Source organism: Thermobia domestica, chromosome 6 (assembly GCF_964235325.1).
Source record: "Thermobia domestica chromosome 6, izTheDome1.hap1.1, whole genome shotgun sequence".
Classification (NCBI taxonomy): Eukaryota; Metazoa; Arthropoda; class Insecta; order Zygentoma; family Lepismatidae; genus Thermobia; species Thermobia domestica.
This window is the reverse complement of record NC_137459.1, coordinates 40,020,852-40,040,234: the sequence shown is the minus strand read 5'-3', so window position 1 is coordinate 40,040,234 and position 19,383 is coordinate 40,020,852. Positions and strand designations below refer to the sequence as shown.

The following is a 19,383-nucleotide window of genomic DNA, read 5'->3' as shown; positions in this document are numbered from 1 at the left end:
GAGCAAGTCTCGACTCTCAACAACAACACAATATGCGAAATGGCGGCGGGTCAAAATGTAAACAAAATCTCAATTGAAAAGTCCATGGCTAACCCTATAAATCGGAAACGATGAGACAAAAGATTTCCAAAATGACTAAACTTTAATATTGCTGTATTATGCATACGTCAGGTCGAAATTAGAATATTGTAGTAATATATGGAACCCTAATATACAGAAATACTCATTCTTGATTGAGCGTACTCAAAATAAGTTTTTAAGGCTTCTTACCCTTAAGAAAACTACATTCTATCCAAAATTTGAAACTTACATTAACCTTGTTGAAAATTTTAATTTTAAAACATTAGAACTCAGGAGAAGAAACATTGATTTATTGTTTCTACACAAACTCTTTCATGGCAAAATAGACTGTCCTGATCTTAACGAAAAAATATGTATCCAAGTACCATCCATTAAATTGCGCACTGCTTCGAAAAATACTTTTTTTTTTTTTTTTTTTTTTTGTATGACGGCGAAAACAAACGTTTTAAGCAGATCTCCTATATGGAGAGTTAGTGCAACTTACAACAGGTTAGTTAAAGAAAATTTTAACCTGGATGTACTGGCAATGGATGTAAGTAGTTTTAAGAAGTCTATTAATTTTGTAAGACAAATGCAATTATTACCAATAGCTTTATTAACCTATATAATCTGTATAATGATATACTATGTAACACTGTAATTAGGCCTGTGCCTGTTGTGTTATATGTCAATAAATCAAATCAAAATCAAAACAAATGTGAAAATAGAAAAGCACATGTGGCATTATTTTTAAAGTAAAAACGGCTTGTTGCAGGGTCCCAGATGGAGTCTAACTCAAAAGTTTCGAAGGCAAGGGGATTAAGTAGCGCATCGTTTAAAAGCTGTTGTGTTAAGTGAAAGAAAATGGAGCAAGTCTCGACTCTCCACGACAACCCTGTGCAAAATGGCAGAGGGTCAAAATGTAAACAACAACTTAATTGAAACGTCCATGGCCACATTGAATGCAATATGGCCGCTTAAAGTCTATGTGGAAAGTATAGGCACTCCAAACTGCTGAAGTTAGGAAAACCAAATTTGGCATGAATGTCGATCAATAAGCGTAGGTGACAGAAAGATACGAAATGTTCAGAAACATGACATCTTGAGTTCAAAATGCCGCACTATGTATCACATGCATGTCCACCTCAAACCACTGGAGCTGGAGAAGCGAAATGTGGTATTTACGTTTATTGTCAATTGTAGATATCCAAAAAAAAAAAAAACGTTGTATCATCTGTAATCCAATATGGCTACCATCGTGAAAAACGAATTTGTATATAAATGCTGACAATTATGTTAATCACAGGTGACAATTATGTTGCATCTTCATTCATTCAACCCGTTGGAATAAAGAGATCTACGAGTGACCCGACCGAAGTATAGATGTTGTGGCCACTAGATAGCTCTAACCGCCGCAGCAGACGATTGGAAGCATCATAGAATGGAGACTGTTTTTCTTTTTTAGTATTCGCCATTTTGATTATTTCTAATTTCTTTGTTACTCTCACTTTTGTTTTCTATCCTGTTTGTACCATACATAAATTAGTCAGTCATTGTTAACTCAACATGTCGCGTTTCTGAAATTTCGTATCTTTCCGTCACCTACGCTTACTGAACAACATCCATGCCAAATTTGGTTTTCCTAGCTTCAGCAGTTTGGAGTGGCTATACTTTCGACATAGGTTTCAAGCAACCATCTTGAATTCAAGGAAGCCATAGACTTTTCTATTAAGTTTGTGTTTACATTTTGACCCTCTGTCATTTTGCACAGAGTTAACGAGAGAGACGAGACTTGTTCCATCTTCTTTCATTTAACGACAGCTTTCAAAAGATGTGCTACTTAATACAATTTGCCATTTGAAACCTTTGATTTGGACCCCACCTGGAACCGTGCGAGGACCCTAGGACAAGGCGTCTTTACTTTAAATCATTGTACTTTGAAAATAATGCCACACGTGCTTTCCTACCTTCACATTTGTCTCATTTCCAATTTATAGTGGTGGTCATGGACATTTCAATTAAGTTTTTTGTTTAGATTTTGACCCGCCGTCATTTTTCATAAGGTCGTCGTACAGAGTCGAGACTTGCTCCATCTTCTTTCATTTAACAACAACTTTCAAACGATGTGCTACTTAACCCCTTTCGCCATTTGAAACTTCTGAGGTGGATCCCTCTGAGACCCTGCGCAGGGCCGGCGAGAGCGGTCGCGGGCCCCGGGGCTGAACAATCCCGGCCCCCTTACATGTTTCCTTATGACTTTTTACGTACTTACCACTTTGGACGGGAATAAACTAAAATTAACATTAAGACTTATTTTGAACTCTTTATTAGACCATTAATGCGTTCAATTTACATGTTAAACGGTATTGCTATATCTCCAAATAAGTGAATAATAAGAACTCTGAACCTAACCTATGTTCACTGTTCGCTGAAAAAAAAAACTTCATTAATTCACTTTATGATTTTGTTTAGACCCTATACTTGTTGGTTCTAAGATTTTTGAAGGCTTCAAAACTAAAATGAATAAAAAAATATATATATTTAAATACAATGGTATCAAAATATAGAAAAAAAACAACTTATCTATTTGTAATAGCAAAAGTTCTCCCCTAATACTCAATCAAATGCTCAAAACAAACTAATTTGTGAAGGAAATACAAAAAGAAAGTATTAAATAGTTAATAAAAGTTGAGAAAGTAAATGTTCTCAACCATCCAACCTACCCTGTACTATGCATATCTTTGCACAAATTGTTGCTATAAATAATTATATAGAAGTAAGCTATGCAGTTAGTCTTCCTTAACTAGAGACATGAGGCATTAGGCCTAATTTAGTTAATTCAATGACATATTGCTCAAATTAACTATAGTGTGATTAATAATGTGATATTAATAGTAATTGTCTGTAGGAGAAATTTATAGACAATTGTTACAGTTACAATGTATCCTTTTCTACGTATAGTTACAATAAAATTCCCTTTCTGGCTTTTTTTTCGGGGCGAATTCATCAATGATAGCATCCAGTTTGGTACACTTGATAAGTTTTGTCTTCACTGCCAACAAGCCTAAGCTTGATAAAATGTCATGACACATTGTAGAGTGTAAAACATTTTTTACTCTATTTAACAGAGAGAAAGAGCGCTCTGCACTAGCAACGGTAGCAGGGATTATGGCGAATATACGAAGGGCCACTGTCAGATTTGGAAATAAAGTTTCTAGATTCAAAATTTTGATGTTATTTACGAGATCCCATGGTGAAAGCGTTTTGTCACCAAAATTGGCCGAATATATCAATTTCAGGCTATGCAGTTCATCAGAAAAATCACCTCCTAAATCTTTTTGGGTATCGCTGGACTAGTGCAGCTGCTTGTTCTTGGATCTGGTCACCTGTCATTTCTTTGCAAGACCACAGTACACAAAAATTGTTACACAAAGAGCGCACTGATTGGAAGCGAACTGAGTAAAAATATACAACATTTAGTAATTCTTTATCCTCGGCCGCCGGGCCCCCTTGGAGCCCTGGGCCCCAGGGCTCTGGCCCCTCCTGCCCTCCCCTCTCGCCGGCCCTGACCCTGCGGCAAACTTTTTTACCCCTAAAAATGTGCCCCTGAAAATGATGGGATACGTGTTCATCGAGTTTTCCATACGCCCAACCGTTTCCAAACAAATGACCTGGTTCAAATTATTCTGCCAACATTAGAAAATATGTTGTAACTCACGATATCCCGACCGGTTGTACGTATAACTTTGGGATTTTTCTAGTATAACATATCAAATGCAAACACAATTGTCTAGTTCGGATCTCAGCGGAGCCACTTCATGACCTTCCCTTGTGAGAAATGCTTATTTACAGGAAAAGACCTACACATATATCACTTAATAAACAGTAGTTTTCTATACTTCTTTGTTGTTTAATTTTTTTACCAAAAAAAAAAAATCTGTCAACTCTTTTTATTAAAACACCTATTCTTTATTTGAGATTGAAGTTTTCTTAACAATTTTGTCACAAAGTTTTTAACCCTCAAGTGCATGATATGGGTCTTAGATAATTCCAACCCCATCCCAGTTTTTTTTTTTTTTCTAGCTATGGCCTTGGTACGTATTACCTGTGTACAAAAATGCTGGACTTTTCAAAGGTGGTTAACTATTGTTTTCAAACATGACTGTACACTGTTAATGGTGCATTTGCGAAACTGTTTGTATTCCCACGTGTTTAACTCTATTCAGAACTGAATAATTTGTGAGCTCTAAATCAAATGAGTTCGTTTTTGTTACATTTTAATTAATATAGTTGATCTTGTGTAAAAGGAATGAGTTATGTTACAAATTACCGTAGAAAGAACGCTTTTCCCTGACTTTCCAAGTTATATCAAATCTAAATATAGAAAATAGTAATAATCTTTCTGTTTTGTTCTGTTCTTACAGTGACTATGTGAAAGTCGATTGTGAAGTGGAATCGATTACTGTAATCTTCAGCATAGCCTCGGGATCCTGTGTTTATGGAAAATGCGGGAAGTTCGGACGATGCTACCAATATATGAGTGGTGGTTTTATATTTTCCACTTGTGTATGCACGGCAGGTAAACAATTTGTAATATTTTTACATTAGCCTACTATTGAAATATTGTCTTTTAAACAATACATTAAATGTACGTTGTTAAAGTAATTATTATCAGCAAGTTTCTTCCTTTTCATTCCGCTATCTCCATTATCGTTACGTGTGACTTCTTATTTTATGTTTGACGTCTCCATCCACCCCTTTTAAAACGAAAAGCAAGTTTTATGAAAGCAGTCAGATATTTCCGTAAACAAATCTAATACTTTCTATTTCGAACTTTTGAAATATACACTTAAATAATAATAATAATAATAATAATAATAATAATAATAATAATAATAATAATAATAATAATAATAATAATGGGATGTAATAATTTTAATTATGATTCGGACTGTACGCGAATTAAGAAAATAGGTAACTATTAATTGAGACTTTTATCCTAAAAGTTCATGAAAAATTCAATAAAAATATCCTTTATTCTTAAGATACGCTTGTCCACTCCCAGAAAATGGAGATGTTCCATTAAGTGGGTCATATCTTCGAATTTCAGTATTGACTGAAATGACCACCAATCTATATTGCCTCTATTTATTCTTCTCTGGCAAACAACCTTGCTTTAGATTATGATTTTGATCTTTCGCTGCACTGTGGATTTGTGTGCAAAGTAGTTCATTTTGTGAGATGCAGTTGGCCATAAGAACTGGGCTGTGTCGTTGTCTGTAGTGTTCCCGAATGTCGTCGCGACCCGGCGGCAAAGATCGTGCTGATACGAAGCCAAGCATGCCCCCTTAGCGTGAATTGCCAAACATCTTGTCTCTGACAGGCCCGCAACTAGAGAGGGGCCAGGGGGGCCTGCCACCCCCCTAAACTTTTCATGGTCCCTCCAGACCTCAATACAAAATGCTATTATTAATACAAAAACCACAATTTAGATATTTGTAAGAGAATTTTAATGACTTGACCCCCTATCTTATTCATGCCCCCTTAAACTTCTGTGTCCGGTTGCGGGCCTGGTCTCTGACCTTTGTGGTTGCCTCTATTTACAGATGCACTATCACTGGCAAATAAAGTGGAACCAGGCTAACAAAAGCAAGCTACATTCCGTGAATCCTCGTACTGAAGATTGATAGATACTTTCCGAATATAATAGAGACGAAGTAGTACTAATAATGCATTTGCGTATTGGCTACACTTCTGCCGTCAGACACATTCTTACCTACTGCACAGAACTGTTCATCCGTTCTGTGTCGATTGTGTTGTCCATCTTAGTATTTGACAAATTCTAATGAAATATCCTGGATACTCAAATGTCATTAGGACTGCCGCTAATTAGCTTAGCAACCCCGAAAACTATGGATTTAACACTAATCCCGGTCATTTTGAACATTTTTTACCCCTTCTCAACTCCTACCCCATTCCAATGGAGGCTGAACTTAGACTGCATCTGGAGTGTCACTATTCAATCTCAGCGTCTCTGAAATTATGGATTCGACACTAATATCGGTCATTTTTGACTATTTTTAGATGTCACCCCTTCACACCCCTTAGGGGTGTCTTACCCCACAGTACATTTTTCCAGATTGTAAGTCATATGTGTATGTCACTTTGTTTTTAGAAATGAGTTTACGTACCGAGTTTCATCTTCCTAACACGAGGAGTTCGTAAAATACTTTATTTTTTTGTGTGTAAATTTTGAACCACCGTTTCCCTTTCGAACTCCTTGTTTCCCACCTACGGATCAAAAAATTCTAGATATTCCACAGTCTCTTCCAGACTTAAGTCTATTTCTTAAAGTTTCTTACAAATATGCCAAGTCAATAGCGTGGATTTGTTTACCGGGCAAACATACAAACAAACGAACATTTTGTTTTTACTTTCGAGCGATGATGAGAGAGAAGAAAGTATTAAGATCGTGAAAAAAATGGAATTAGAGATTTCAGCGAATTTACACTTCTCATGGCCCCTACAAGCCATAGAAGTGATTTTTGGATATCTGTCTGTCCGTTCGTCCTGGCGTAAATATGTGTTCATTACCGTTGCTGTACCGTTAAATGTATCTGCACGAATTTTTAAACTGAAGAATTTGAAGGATTCTCCAGAGAGGTTTTACGAATTTTTTCCTAACCTCAAAATTAAGGTTTATAGAAAGATGAAAATTTTAAAAGTATAATTTTCTCGAAAACTGCTCTAGGGACTTTGTTTGTACGAAGATAACCAAGAAAGTTCTGTCGCTTTACCACCCGCCACCTTCGAACATCGATATGTTACCTTATACGTACTTGGAAGATCAAAAATAATCTCCATCAGCATCGACGACCTTCTGCCAACGTTCTGAAAAGATATGGATTCCATCGCGCTAGAACTTGGTTGTCCGTGAAGCGAAGAAAGTATCAAGTGCATTTTCCGCCTCTACCAGGGATTTGAACTGGCGTCCTCTAAGGTGATTGTCCAAGGGATGGAACAAGTGATAATTGGACGGTGCAATGTCTGGGTAGTATGGCGGATGCAATAGTTTTTTTTTTCATCCAAAGCGTAGAATGGTGTCCTGGGTCAGCCTAGCCACGTGGGGCTTAGCGTTATCCTGTAAGAGGAGGACCCCTTTGCGATTCAGAAGTGCTGGCTCCAGAGTTTTGAGTTTTTCTTGAACATGGCTCAACTGCTGACAGTACACAGTTACATTGATACTCTGACCATCTGGTAGCAATTCACGATGTCGCGAGCAGTCCACCAAACACACAGGAGGACCTTCTTCTGGTGCAGTGTTGGTTTCGCCTGTTTTGGAACCGGTTCATGGGATGCTAGCCAATGATGACAGCGCCGTGGAGCTTCGTACAGGACCACTTCTCATCACATGTCAACACCCTGTCTAGAAATGGCTTCTTCCTCAGACGAGATAGCAAAGAAACACAGGAGTCTGCTAGCGTTGCCTTCTGGCCCGGAGTCAAATCATGTGGGACCCATCGAACCAACTTGTAGTGCATCCTAAGTTGATAGAGGTGCTGCCGAATGGTTTCTCCACTTCCACTGAATTGTAGTCCCAGTTCCTCACATGTCTGTCCACTGTTCGTCTCAATTGCTGCCTAAAGATCTTCATTTTGTACATAGTTGGTTTTCCGGCACGTGGTGCGTCTTCGAGTGTTTCGTCACCCTCTTTGAACCTGTTAAACCACCGCTGCACTGTCCGTTTAGTCATGACACCCTCACCAAAGGCTTGGCATATCTTCCGCCCCGCTGCAGCGGCGTTTGACTCCAGTTTGAACTCGTACAGCATACACGCCCTATGACGCTCTGTGGAGATCCCATGTTCACTCTGTCCTTACGCAAGTTCACGGTGTAACTAAACTGACACAACCAGGTAGTTTGTTGGATATACCCACACCAACAACTGACCTTCGCCTTATCTCCATTCACATTCAACTCACGGTGTGAGGGCCAATGGAACACAGACCTCCACAAAAAGCGACAGAACTTTCTTGTTTACCTTTATATTTCATATATATCAGCATTTCATTAACAACCCTACACTGTGGTATAAGCCATTTCTCTGGGAAAAATCTACCAGAAGTACTTTATTCTTCACCTTAATTTCTTTTCGGAAGATTTTCTCAAAAATGGCTCATCCGACTTTACTCATATTTCATAAGTAAATATTTCGTTAATAAACTGATAATATGAAGTGACACATTTTTCATGAAAAAGTATATGAGAGGTAGTTTATTCTTTGGAACGATGTTCTCAGAAACGAGTCAGGCGATTATCATATTTCATAAATATTTTATTAATAATCTGACAATATGACAATGGATTTGTCCTTAAAAATTGTACGAAGAGTAGTTTATTCTGAGAGTTTATTTTTTTCGGAAAACTTTCTCAGAAAATACTCAGGTGATTTTTTTTTCATATTTCATGAATAAATATTTCATTAACAGCTTTACAATATACCATGACCCATTTTTCATGAGAAAGCATAGATGGGATAGTTTATTCTTGGGGGTGGTTTTTTTTTTCTTTTTTTTTTTCGGGCAATTTTCTCTAAAACGACACAGGCGATTTAGTTCATATTTCATAAATAACTATTTCATTAATAACCCAACAGTATGACTTCTCATTTATTACGAAAAAAATATACGAGGAATAGTTTATTCTTAGAAATGAGTTTTTTCCTAACGATTTTCCTCGAAAACTACTTGTGCGATTTTGATCATATTTCACAAATATACATTTCACTAATAACTGTTTAATATTGCATAAATTACTTATTACGAAAATATCCACAAAAGATAATTTTGTTCGTGTATCACAAGAAAATGTTTCATTAATAGTAACTACAGCATAAAATGATTTAGTTTAAGATATTGGAACGAGAAAGTTTAGCCCATACCTTTTATTATATTACGATGCACTGGAGTATGTTGGAAATTTTTCTATTAAATCCGGAACGTATGTTCTGTACGTTACAGGATTCTTGAGATGGACACTTTAACAGATTAATTGATTTGAAGTTTAGCGTCCCTTGTCAGCAGCAAGGCTGCATGAGACGTGGACCTACAGCTTAACATGGAATTACAACCACATAAGCTTCCACCACGGAAATTTTAATTTTCACTTTACAAAAAGAAAGGAAGAAAGAAAGAAATGACTACTGATGTTTCATTTGACGGTTACATACACTTGTCAATTGTTTTTTATTCGAAGTTTGCAATAAAAAGAGGTCACCCATTTAACAAAATATACGATTGACGATCAGATAAAACTTTAAGAAGGAAAAATCACTTGTAAGGATCACACTGTAATGTACTGCATGGTTGTGTTTACAAATATCCAACATGTGCTTCTATTTACAAACTTGAACCATGTGCTTCTTACTATGGTTCACTACGACTGCAGACGACAAAGATAACAGGGTACACCACTGGTCACGTGACAACGAGGGAACAGTAGCGCCACCGCTCCAACTGGAGCACCTATATAATCGAGATGATTCCATGGACAGATGTCAGTCTCGGCTGGTCGAATTCCCTTTCTTGGCTTGCAGTGGAGCCTTGGAAGTAACCTCACCTAAACACAAAGCCTCTAGCGTGCAGTTCAGCTTTTGGCTTCCTTTCCCTTCTTGGCTTGAAGTGGAGCCTAGAGTGATTCCTAATCACAACCCCAGCCTAGCTTGCAATGGAGCTTTATCGGGATCGTAAACCCTATCTGCTTGGAGTAGAGCAGCGAATGTCCTACATCTACTCACGTAGCTTCGTGAGGATTCTTTCCCGAGATCGTCAGGTCGAAGGAACACCTACTTAAATCTCAAACAATAGAGAATTTGTATCTATTTTGTATTATAGTGTAATTTTGTAATCAAATCCGGTACTAGAAGAACACTCTCGGATTGTAATTTGCTCTACCTACACCTGCACAAGCAGAATTTTACAATACATAAGAGATGATATCTTGAAACTCTATGTGTTGATTTTCAGTAAAACTATTATTAATTTTGTTGAAATGTGAACGGGCATTTTGCTGTTGTAATTTTGCTTTTTCAAGAAAGATGCAAGAACCTTGCTAGTGCCCTATGTTCACATGACAAGGGAGAAAATCAGAAAGAAAATGTATAAATTGGGATGTGAGAATAGTAAATGTAAATAGAAATCTATTTTTATTCATAATATTGCCAATATTAATTATAATGTATTTACATCTTAGTTCTAATTTAGCACACGAATTGTCCAAATGAAACATAGACGAAGTGTTGGTGTTGAGCGTACATTGTTTTTACTGCATAAGACAGTCTCATCAAAAGATCACTGTCACCCATTTTTCTTTTTAAGAACTAAGAAACGTACAACCACCAATTTTACAAAGGACCATGCTCTCTTCATATGTAAGAAATACTATTGAATGTGTCCAATCTGCCGGAAGTTATTGACAAAAATAATCAATGAATAAATCCATTTTTTTTTTACGATAATATATTGTTATCGTGATCTTAATAGAGCCGTGACCTTGAGCAACCTGTTTTATCAACGATTAGAACGCAAATTTGTGTCTATAGAGAGTCAACCCTTAGAAATGTTATTAATTTTCTCGCTTGTGCTGCTCAGCGTACATCGTTGTCAGAGTTCCATAACATATCTCTTGGCGTTATTAACATATCATTGTTATTCCGTTAAGTTATTTTCGATGTTTGCTCTTTTTTACGGGTAGTAACATTATTTATCATCGTTTATTTAAGTTCTTTTTTCAGTTATATTTTCAACATTTGGCAACGCTACTTTCAGATTTTGTTTGCTTCACATTTTTTTTCCACGGCGCGTTTTGTAATGACTTCACAAGTTCTAACAAAATTGTCCAATGTAAATTATGGGAAACCTTCGTATTATCATCATTAGGTATTCCGTCATTATTGGCTAGTCACTTGCTGCAACTGAGAAGCTTCCATGCTCCACGGTTTTCCGCTAATCTCTTCGTCTTCACGTACGATTTTTTTTTCTTTTTTGATAGCGTCCATTAATTGTATTCTGTTTCGCCTCCTCCCTGTTATTCCTGCCACCATACCCTCTATCACGTTCCTCATTTTAAAGTTCCGTTTTATCCAATGTCCCAACCAGTTTCTTTTCCTCCTCTTAGTAATATCTAAAATTGTTCTTTTCTCTCCCACCATTTCTAACACCCACATTTCGGAAGCTTCCAGTCGTTTTTCATAATCTTTGAGTAATCTCCATGTTTCTGACCCTTACATAACAATACTCCACACGAAATATTTTATGCGTCTTTTTCTCAACTCTTTATTCAAAATCCCACAAAATAGTACGTTCCTCCTCCTAATGGCTTTTTTCGCCATTCCTACCCTTGCCTTTATTTTACTTTCACATTTTTATATAATTACTAACAATACTAGCTAGATATCGAAACTAGTCACCTGTTCTATTTTATTCCCTCCTGGTTCTATATTTGACACCGACCCCTTCGTTCCAATCACCATGGCTTTTGTCTTTCTAACATTTATTTTCATCCCATATTCTTCACAACCCTTCCTCACGTTTTCTAACATTTTACAGATTTTCTTTTCAAATTCTGCAACAAGCGCCATATCACCATACATTATTATTAGTAGTAGTATTAGTATTATTAGTATTGTCATTATTGTTCAGAGCTCAGGATTCAACTTAACATTGAAGACCTATAGTAGTGCTAGAATTAAGAACTTCAGAAATGTGTATGACGTAGACGTATCACCAGTTAATGGATTCCATAAAAATTATCACGCACTAATCTATGTTTCACTTGGACAATCTTTATATTATTAATAGGTAATTTTAAAGTTTGTTCTCAGTTATTTGGTATAAGACTTGAACATATGTACTGCTTAGTAAATACTTTTCTTAGTACTATTCTATCTGGTATTATAGACATAGCCTTCTTTCTACTGCTTAGATACTAGTGACTTAGTTGAAAGGCATTTGATGTGCTTGAGCGTAGTGAATCTCTCTGTTGACTTTTGTGTTACTGTTTGCAGGGTACCGTGGGTGGGGCTGTACAGATGATGAGAAAGCGATTCCAAGCAGCGAATTATTAATGGCTACTCTTCTGTTAACCCTGAGCAATTTGCTTTTCATTCCTTCGGTCGCCTTGGCCATTTATAGGCGATACTTCACAGAAGCTCTGGTCTACTTATGCACGATGTTCTTTTCTACTGTACGTATTCCTTTTGGGCTACTAACTTTTGGGTTACATTTCTTTCTAACTAATATTGCATGACCTGATTTTTAGCGTTTTACTAGTATTCTTCAGTTTCTTGTCTGTTACATAAGTGTCTGTTCACTGTTCTACATTTTTTTTCTCTTTCCTGAACAAAAGTAGATGTTTCTTGTAGGTTTTGACTTCTCGATTACGAATTTGAAGTCAGATATGCTGTACCAGGTCTGGTTTCTGAGAAATGTTGAAATGAAATTTTGACGGAAACTCCTTATTTTTGAAATTTATTTTTTTAAATAATAACATTATTTTTATGTACAACGCAAACTAGGTAAAATACATCCATGGCAGATTTGGATATCAGAAGGATAAACCAATATCTATAACTTAGTATTGCGGAGGATTTTGCATGAACAATGGACTAAAAACTAGTAAAAATCCACATGTATGAAAAATAAAACTGTCCCCCCCCCCCCCCGCAGTGACGAAAAAAGAAGGATTAGGGATTAGATTTCTGGGCTGTCGGCGTCTACGGCCATTTAGCCTGTCAGTATATGAGGGATGACGTCCCTCGGCGAGCACATTATCCGATGAAAGGGAAGGAAGAAAGGATTGGGGAAGGAAGGAAGCAGCCTGGGACCATTATGGTAGGTACCATCCCGGCATTTGCCTGGTGTGAATGAGGGAAATTGAGGAAAACCCTCACTCAGGATGGCTGACGTGAAAAAACTGTTACACTTTTTCGACCGAGTGTCCCCACCGGGATTCGAACCCGGGACCGCTCGCACCGAAGGCGAGAGTGTTAGCGACTACAGCACGTGGGGCCACACGAAAAAAGAAAGTGACAAAGACATGGACATAAATTAATTGATGCATGTTAAGAAGCAATAAATAAATAAAATAAGACAACGATAAAACTTTCCTCTTGTATGATGTGTGGAGCATGTCACATTCCAAGTTCCAACAGTAATCTGCAATCGTTAACACGCCAGATTTTCCTTTATATTGCTGCTTCAGAATCTGAATTGATTTTTCCCCTTGTACCAGGGGCGCCCGAAGAAAATTTTCTAGGGAGGGGCGTATCTCCCTGGTTGCTATATTACGTTTGGTATTTTTTTATTTGTATTTTCTTAAGAAATGTAAGTTGCTTTCGTGAGCCAGAGGGGGGGAGCACCCTGCCCCCACCTTCGGGCGCCCATGGCTTGGACGTTGTCTTTTATATTTGAAACACAATAGTAGCAGTCTTGTAAGTGATCACGTGATTCAAACCATAACATTAGTGTAGCGACTGGCATAGATTTGTGAGAACCACGTAATCATCCTCTTAAATTCACTGCACGGGATTTACAGCAAAATTTCGGTGTCCAGGGTTTGTCTAAATCGGCCTTCCATGAAACATACAATTCATATGCTTTTCTATCAACAGGTGTTATCCTTGTGAGCTACGGTTTTGGAGTTATCCGTCCATATACATAACAGAAGTCGTCACACGAAACGACGTTTGCAAATGTTAGCTACTTCACAATGAAACACCCACACGTTAATGTGTCAAAAGAACATAAGTTACAGTATTTTCTGCTATAGCACCTTACTCAACAACGAAATGAAATTCACCATACGAACATGCAAGAAAGTAAACATGTAATATTGGTGCTCAATTGTTTGAGCGTCCAAGTGTTACCAAGTGTAATTAGGTAAATTTCCCTCCGATGGTCACTTCCATTCTTTCCAGTAAAAGTTTCTGAACCTTTCATCTGTGGCGGGGAACAGGCGGTAATTTACTTTGTATTAATGAACATTTCTGTTTAATATATTGAAGTATACGAATAATTATGACTAACATTATTATGAACAGGAAACTTTTTTTTTTTTTTTTTTTTTTACTCGTCTTTCCAATCTAGTCCTAGAAAATTTAAAATTTTAATTGATTTTTTTAATTGAGCCCTGATATAAGAAAACGAATATCATTTGCCAATTCAGCAGAAAAAAAAAAGGCTTTCAGAATCTCATATTATTTTTCAGAAAAGAAATTCAGTGTTGGACTGTGATAGTGTGTTGTTGTTGTTTCAGAATTTCTAGTAGAACGTTTGGCGGGTGATTCTATTCTCGAAAAAAAATACACAAGGTGACACACGAAAAGATAATCCGAGACTGAATCAACTTTATTAATATAATAAAGATCTGGTAACATGCATATGTATCAGAAGTGGTAGTGAAAATGATGCCCGTATGTTTCTGGACAAACTGCAGCATTCTGTTTGATACTGTTTGTTGTTCTTCCATGGTGATTCTGTAAATAGTGCTTGTGATGTTTTCTTCAAATTCATCAAGGGTATGAAAAAGTAAAGGCGTACACTTTTTCCCTCAAATTTTTCCAGAAATAAAAATTGCATGTGATGAAGTCAGGAGACCGCAGTTGCCATGACCAGTTGCTGAAAGTTGGGTCATGTGGACGCTATCACTGTTCGTCGTTCCATAGAGGACAACACCTTTCCGATGCAAATTGCAGATATAGATCATTTCATGTGATGTGAAGCATAGCTTCTCGGCATATAAAATAATTCTAATAACAATAATGAATGTGTACATCATGAACAAAGCAGTTTCCCGAGTAGCTCAACATTGAAGAATCTATATGAAGGCCATAAAGCGGAGCTGGATAGTTTATTTATAGCCCACCCTGTATATATACATTTCAAGTACACACTAAACTCTTTCGTTAAATGTCTCATCAAAGGGAGAAAGAAAGAAACAAGCGGAACGTGATAACTTATTAACTTTAGTTGACATGGTAACAATAAACACTCGGTCGAAAAAAGGTAAGAACTTTTTCAGACCAGCTATCCTGAGTGAGGTTTTTCTGTGTTTTATTCATTTACACCGGGCAAATACCAGGATGGTACCTAACATATAGGTCTCAGGCCGCTTCCTTCCTTCTCCAATCCTTTCTTCCTTCCCTTTCCCGGGATAGTGTGATCGCCGAAGGACGTCTTTCCCCATACGTGACGGGCTAACATGGCCATAGATGCCGAAAGCCCGGAAATCTAATTCCTAATCCCTGATAGCAACAACACATTTAAAGGCCGAAACAAACTCGAAAATAGCAACGATGTGGAAATTGCCCGAAATTCCTATGTATAATAATACACATAATAATAATAGGATACTGAACGGCAAGCCTACAACATTTCGCCACTCCGAATATCGTATCACAGACAAACATGGATGTCAGGTACTAGAAGGAACTTAGTTCACGATTCCCTCCTTCAAAATTATATGTAAAACAGTTCGGAACAGTATCTGTGAAGCATCCAGGTGGACATCATATTGAAATGTCACGCGATAACGTAGTGTTGCCAGCTTGATCGCAGAGTTTGATGGAGAAAAACGATACAAATGAAACGGTTAGTCGGTAAGAGTATTGGAGGGAAAGGGCATAATAAACAGAGAGAGAATATTATGTCTCCATAATTATGAGAAATAATCGAAACATACATTAATGTAGAAATTAAGTTTTAAAAAGTTTTCAGGAATAATTACGAAGTTAAGGGAGTAATAAGTAATAACACAAAAGGAAGAGGATAGAAACAATAGTACACGAGCATTATCACATGACTCTGCATTCCAAGCTGGCATCCATCACGACACAGCTCTAAGTTTCTTTCTAATTCTTCCACTTCTTCTCTGATGAAGTATTTAGCGAAAGCACTTACAGTGTGTCTTTTTAGTATTGTGTAATAAATCTTTTCATTATCTTTTGGTAAATAATTAGTTTTCCATAGTCGCTTCGGGATTCTTTTCTCCTAACTACATTTATATATATACACTTTCTAGCAAAAGGTAGTTTAACACCTATCTAAAATATTTATCTGGTGTCTTTACTCTTTCAAAATCTAATAACGATACCTCGTTCTGCTGGAACAGCAGCCACTTTCCAAGGCATGTTGTCAACCAGACGTGGACATCCTGTAGAACGTTCCGCTGCCTTTCATAATAAATCTCAGAAAAGTGGGAAACGGAAATTGACTGCTTCTCGATAGATGTCACCCACTTGTCCAACTTGATCCAAAGACATCCCTTGTGAATGAGAACGGGTTTTTCTTTTTCAGAACAATCCAAGCGTTGAATATTGTTAATTTTATCCCATCGCATAGTGATGGTCCAACATTGCACCTTGAGAACAAGGGTTCCCTGTACAGCAATGACGAAATGTTGGAATCCTGTTATTGTCTGGTAGCCTCCAGTGCGACTGTGAATCCATGGTGCCACGAAACATTGCCCGTGGTCCCATACCGTAGTACATGAAACACCTCCGTATCGTAATGCCACAACCACAAATCTTTTTAATGAGCACTACGTACTTCAGAAAAAGCGTTCTCTGATTAGTCACCACATTCATACATGTCCATCAGATGAAAAAAATGTGAGTCCCGACTCTTCACTCCATAAAATGATTTCCACTGCTCCAGTGTCATTGCAATGGTCCAAACACCACTTGAGCCTCTAAGCGTTATTAAAATTGGTTATGTGCGGATACCTTCGAATATACGAGGCGATGAATCTTCGTTTGCAGTGTTTCAATGGAAACTGATAAACAATTGTTGCTCCCTGAAATCCCTATCTGGTGATAACCATCGTCAGTATCCGTGTCCGCATTTGACAATTTCACGTTTCAGGGTTCTCCTACTTTTGTTGGTCGCATAGAACTTCAACATTTCTACAATGTTCAGACTCCTTCCTCCTACAAAACTCAAATGCCACAGTTGATTTAAGTTTGTTTAAGTTAAAAATTATTGCTCTGCTGGATATAACTCATTACATCCACGATTACATGCTTAATGAAGACCAACAACCCTCTGCAGCACTGCCATTTCTTTTAAAACAGGTTCTGTTGATCATAGATAGATGCCAGAAGTACATTCAAGTCACATGATGACCACTTGAGTCCAATAACCTACCATCATGGGATGCCCAATTCTTTATTGGTAAATAGTCTATGTGCATGTGCAGTGTATATATGATATGGATTTGGAAATTGGGTTTACGTAGGATGAATTGGGATCTGCATAGACACATTACTTCAAAAATATTGAAATAAAATAAGCATTTGCAAAATAAATAGTATTACTTTAAAACTCTCCTGAAAAGTGTCACTTCTTGAACTCAGGGCATAAAGTAATACGCTTAGACATGCTAGTTGTTTGTGCTCTGATTTCAAAAAGGTATTCCAAATTTTTCGGGCGGTGTTCCAGTCATAGCATATATTTGTACATTTTTATTTATTTACTTATTTACTTATTGTTTATTTATTTCCTGAAGTTATTCTTTTCACCTCTCATTAAGAGGAAGGGAAATAGTAAGTTATATAAAATCCCAAGATATTTCGTTTCATGATATTTTATAGTAAGCATACTGTCTTAATGTACTGGATTTGATTTTAAGTGGCGACATTTCTTATTATTCCGCCACCTTAAAAACTTACATGAAGATTTAAATGTTTAATTTCTGTGTATCTCACATACATGAATACATACACCGACCATTTTGTTTCTGTAGAGGAGCTGGGTGTTTCATACTTTCCTTGTAATTTGTACTCAAAAATTACAAAACCACCGAACACACACACACACACACACATATATATATATATATATATATATATATATATATATATATATATATATAGATAATAATAATAATAATAAAGAAGCAGACTAATATATTTTCTTGCGTTAATGACACTGACGTAAATAATCAGCAAAACCTAAGGAATTTTACAACAAAACTAAATACTTGTATTTTTTTCTTTCAGTTTTATCATGCCTGTGATGAAGAAGCCTATTCTTTCTGTTTATTGCGTCTGAGCGTTATGCAATTTTGTGATTTTTACTCTGCCATCCTTGCATTTTGGGTGACACTGATCGCCATGTCTGATCTGCCTCACAGTCTTTCATCTCTGGCGCACATGGCAGGAGCCATTGGGGTAGCACTTGGAATTGAGTATGATCGTACAGGATTGTGGGTATTTGTTATACCGTCTGCATCAGGGCTAGTTATATTAATTATATCATGGGTAAGTCATTTTCCACAACTTTATGGCATGTCTTCTACAGATTGGGAATTGCAATCTATTTCGCAGCGTACATGACAAAGTGGCGTAAGCGACAAATGTTGGTTTTAGCAGTAGAGCAAATTAAGATATTTTTTTAAATTTAAATAACTAATGGTTGTGGTCTATGAGATTCGTTAATTGCAGAAGAAAACTATTAGAATATATATATACATATACCGTTTCTTCAGGTAATGCTCTGAGTGGAACATCTGGATTTTGTCACTTACGTCTCTTTAACATATGGCCTAAGCAACATGCAGCTTAATAAATCAGATTCAGTTTGGGATGACTCTTTAAAATCACCATAACATAGGTTGTAGTAGTCATACTTCTTTCCCGTCCACAAAAATTATGCTGTCTATAATCTTGAGTTTTGGAACAACATCTATTGGTTTTGCTCCTTATATTCGTTCTTAATTAAATTTCAAGTTTGAAAATAAAGAATAAAAATATCATGAATATTGTATTCATCGTAGGCAATCGACGAAGCTCACTCAAACGTCACTCAGTTTGGAATGGTGGTAGTCCTTTACAAGCTTAGTAAGCATATGAAATCTTATTTTGTGCAGATCTTTGGTTCCAGAGTTATTGTTCATCAAAATGAAGAATTTGTATTTATTCTTTAACTATGTCCAAACCCCAATAACTCTCGGGAATCAATCATTTCGAATAACCTAATATTTCATAGATCTACTGAATTTGGCAAGGTCGACTACAGCTTCAAATATAATGAAATGAAAACTTCTGATTTCCGAGCTATTGACTTTATTACCCATCTCTTTTTCCTCCTTATGTATTTTTAAATTTAATTTATTACCTAGCATTGGCGAGGTTTGAGGGAAGACAGCGTCACGTTTTAGAATTTTGTATGCATTAAGTTTAGTCTTTTACGTAACTTAAGATTTCCTATAACTTATTTTCCGACTTTCTTTTCATGAGTCTTACGCAAGTCTTAGTAGTTGAGAATA

The 19,383-nt window shown here is 36.7% G+C and overlaps 1 protein-coding gene across 3 annotated transcripts in view; it reads left to right on the top strand.

The window, feature by feature from the left end:
• Positions 1-19,383, top strand: part of LOC145687958 (transmembrane protein 8B) — a 1,033,730-nt gene that overhangs the window by 995,194 nt on the left and 19,153 nt on the right. For all 3 annotated transcript variants that reach the window (XR_014131821.1, XM_081761557.1, XM_081761558.1), the window contains exons 10-12: positions 4,485-4,639; positions 12,125-12,303; positions 18,116-18,376. Coding sequence is in view for 2 of the 3 variants with exons in the window: in XM_081761557.1 (XP_081617683.1) it covers positions 4,485-4,639; positions 12,125-12,303; positions 18,116-18,376 (595 nt within the window). In the remaining variant the exon portion in view is untranslated. The remainder of the gene's footprint in view (positions 1-4,484; positions 4,640-12,124; positions 12,304-18,115; positions 18,377-19,383) is intronic.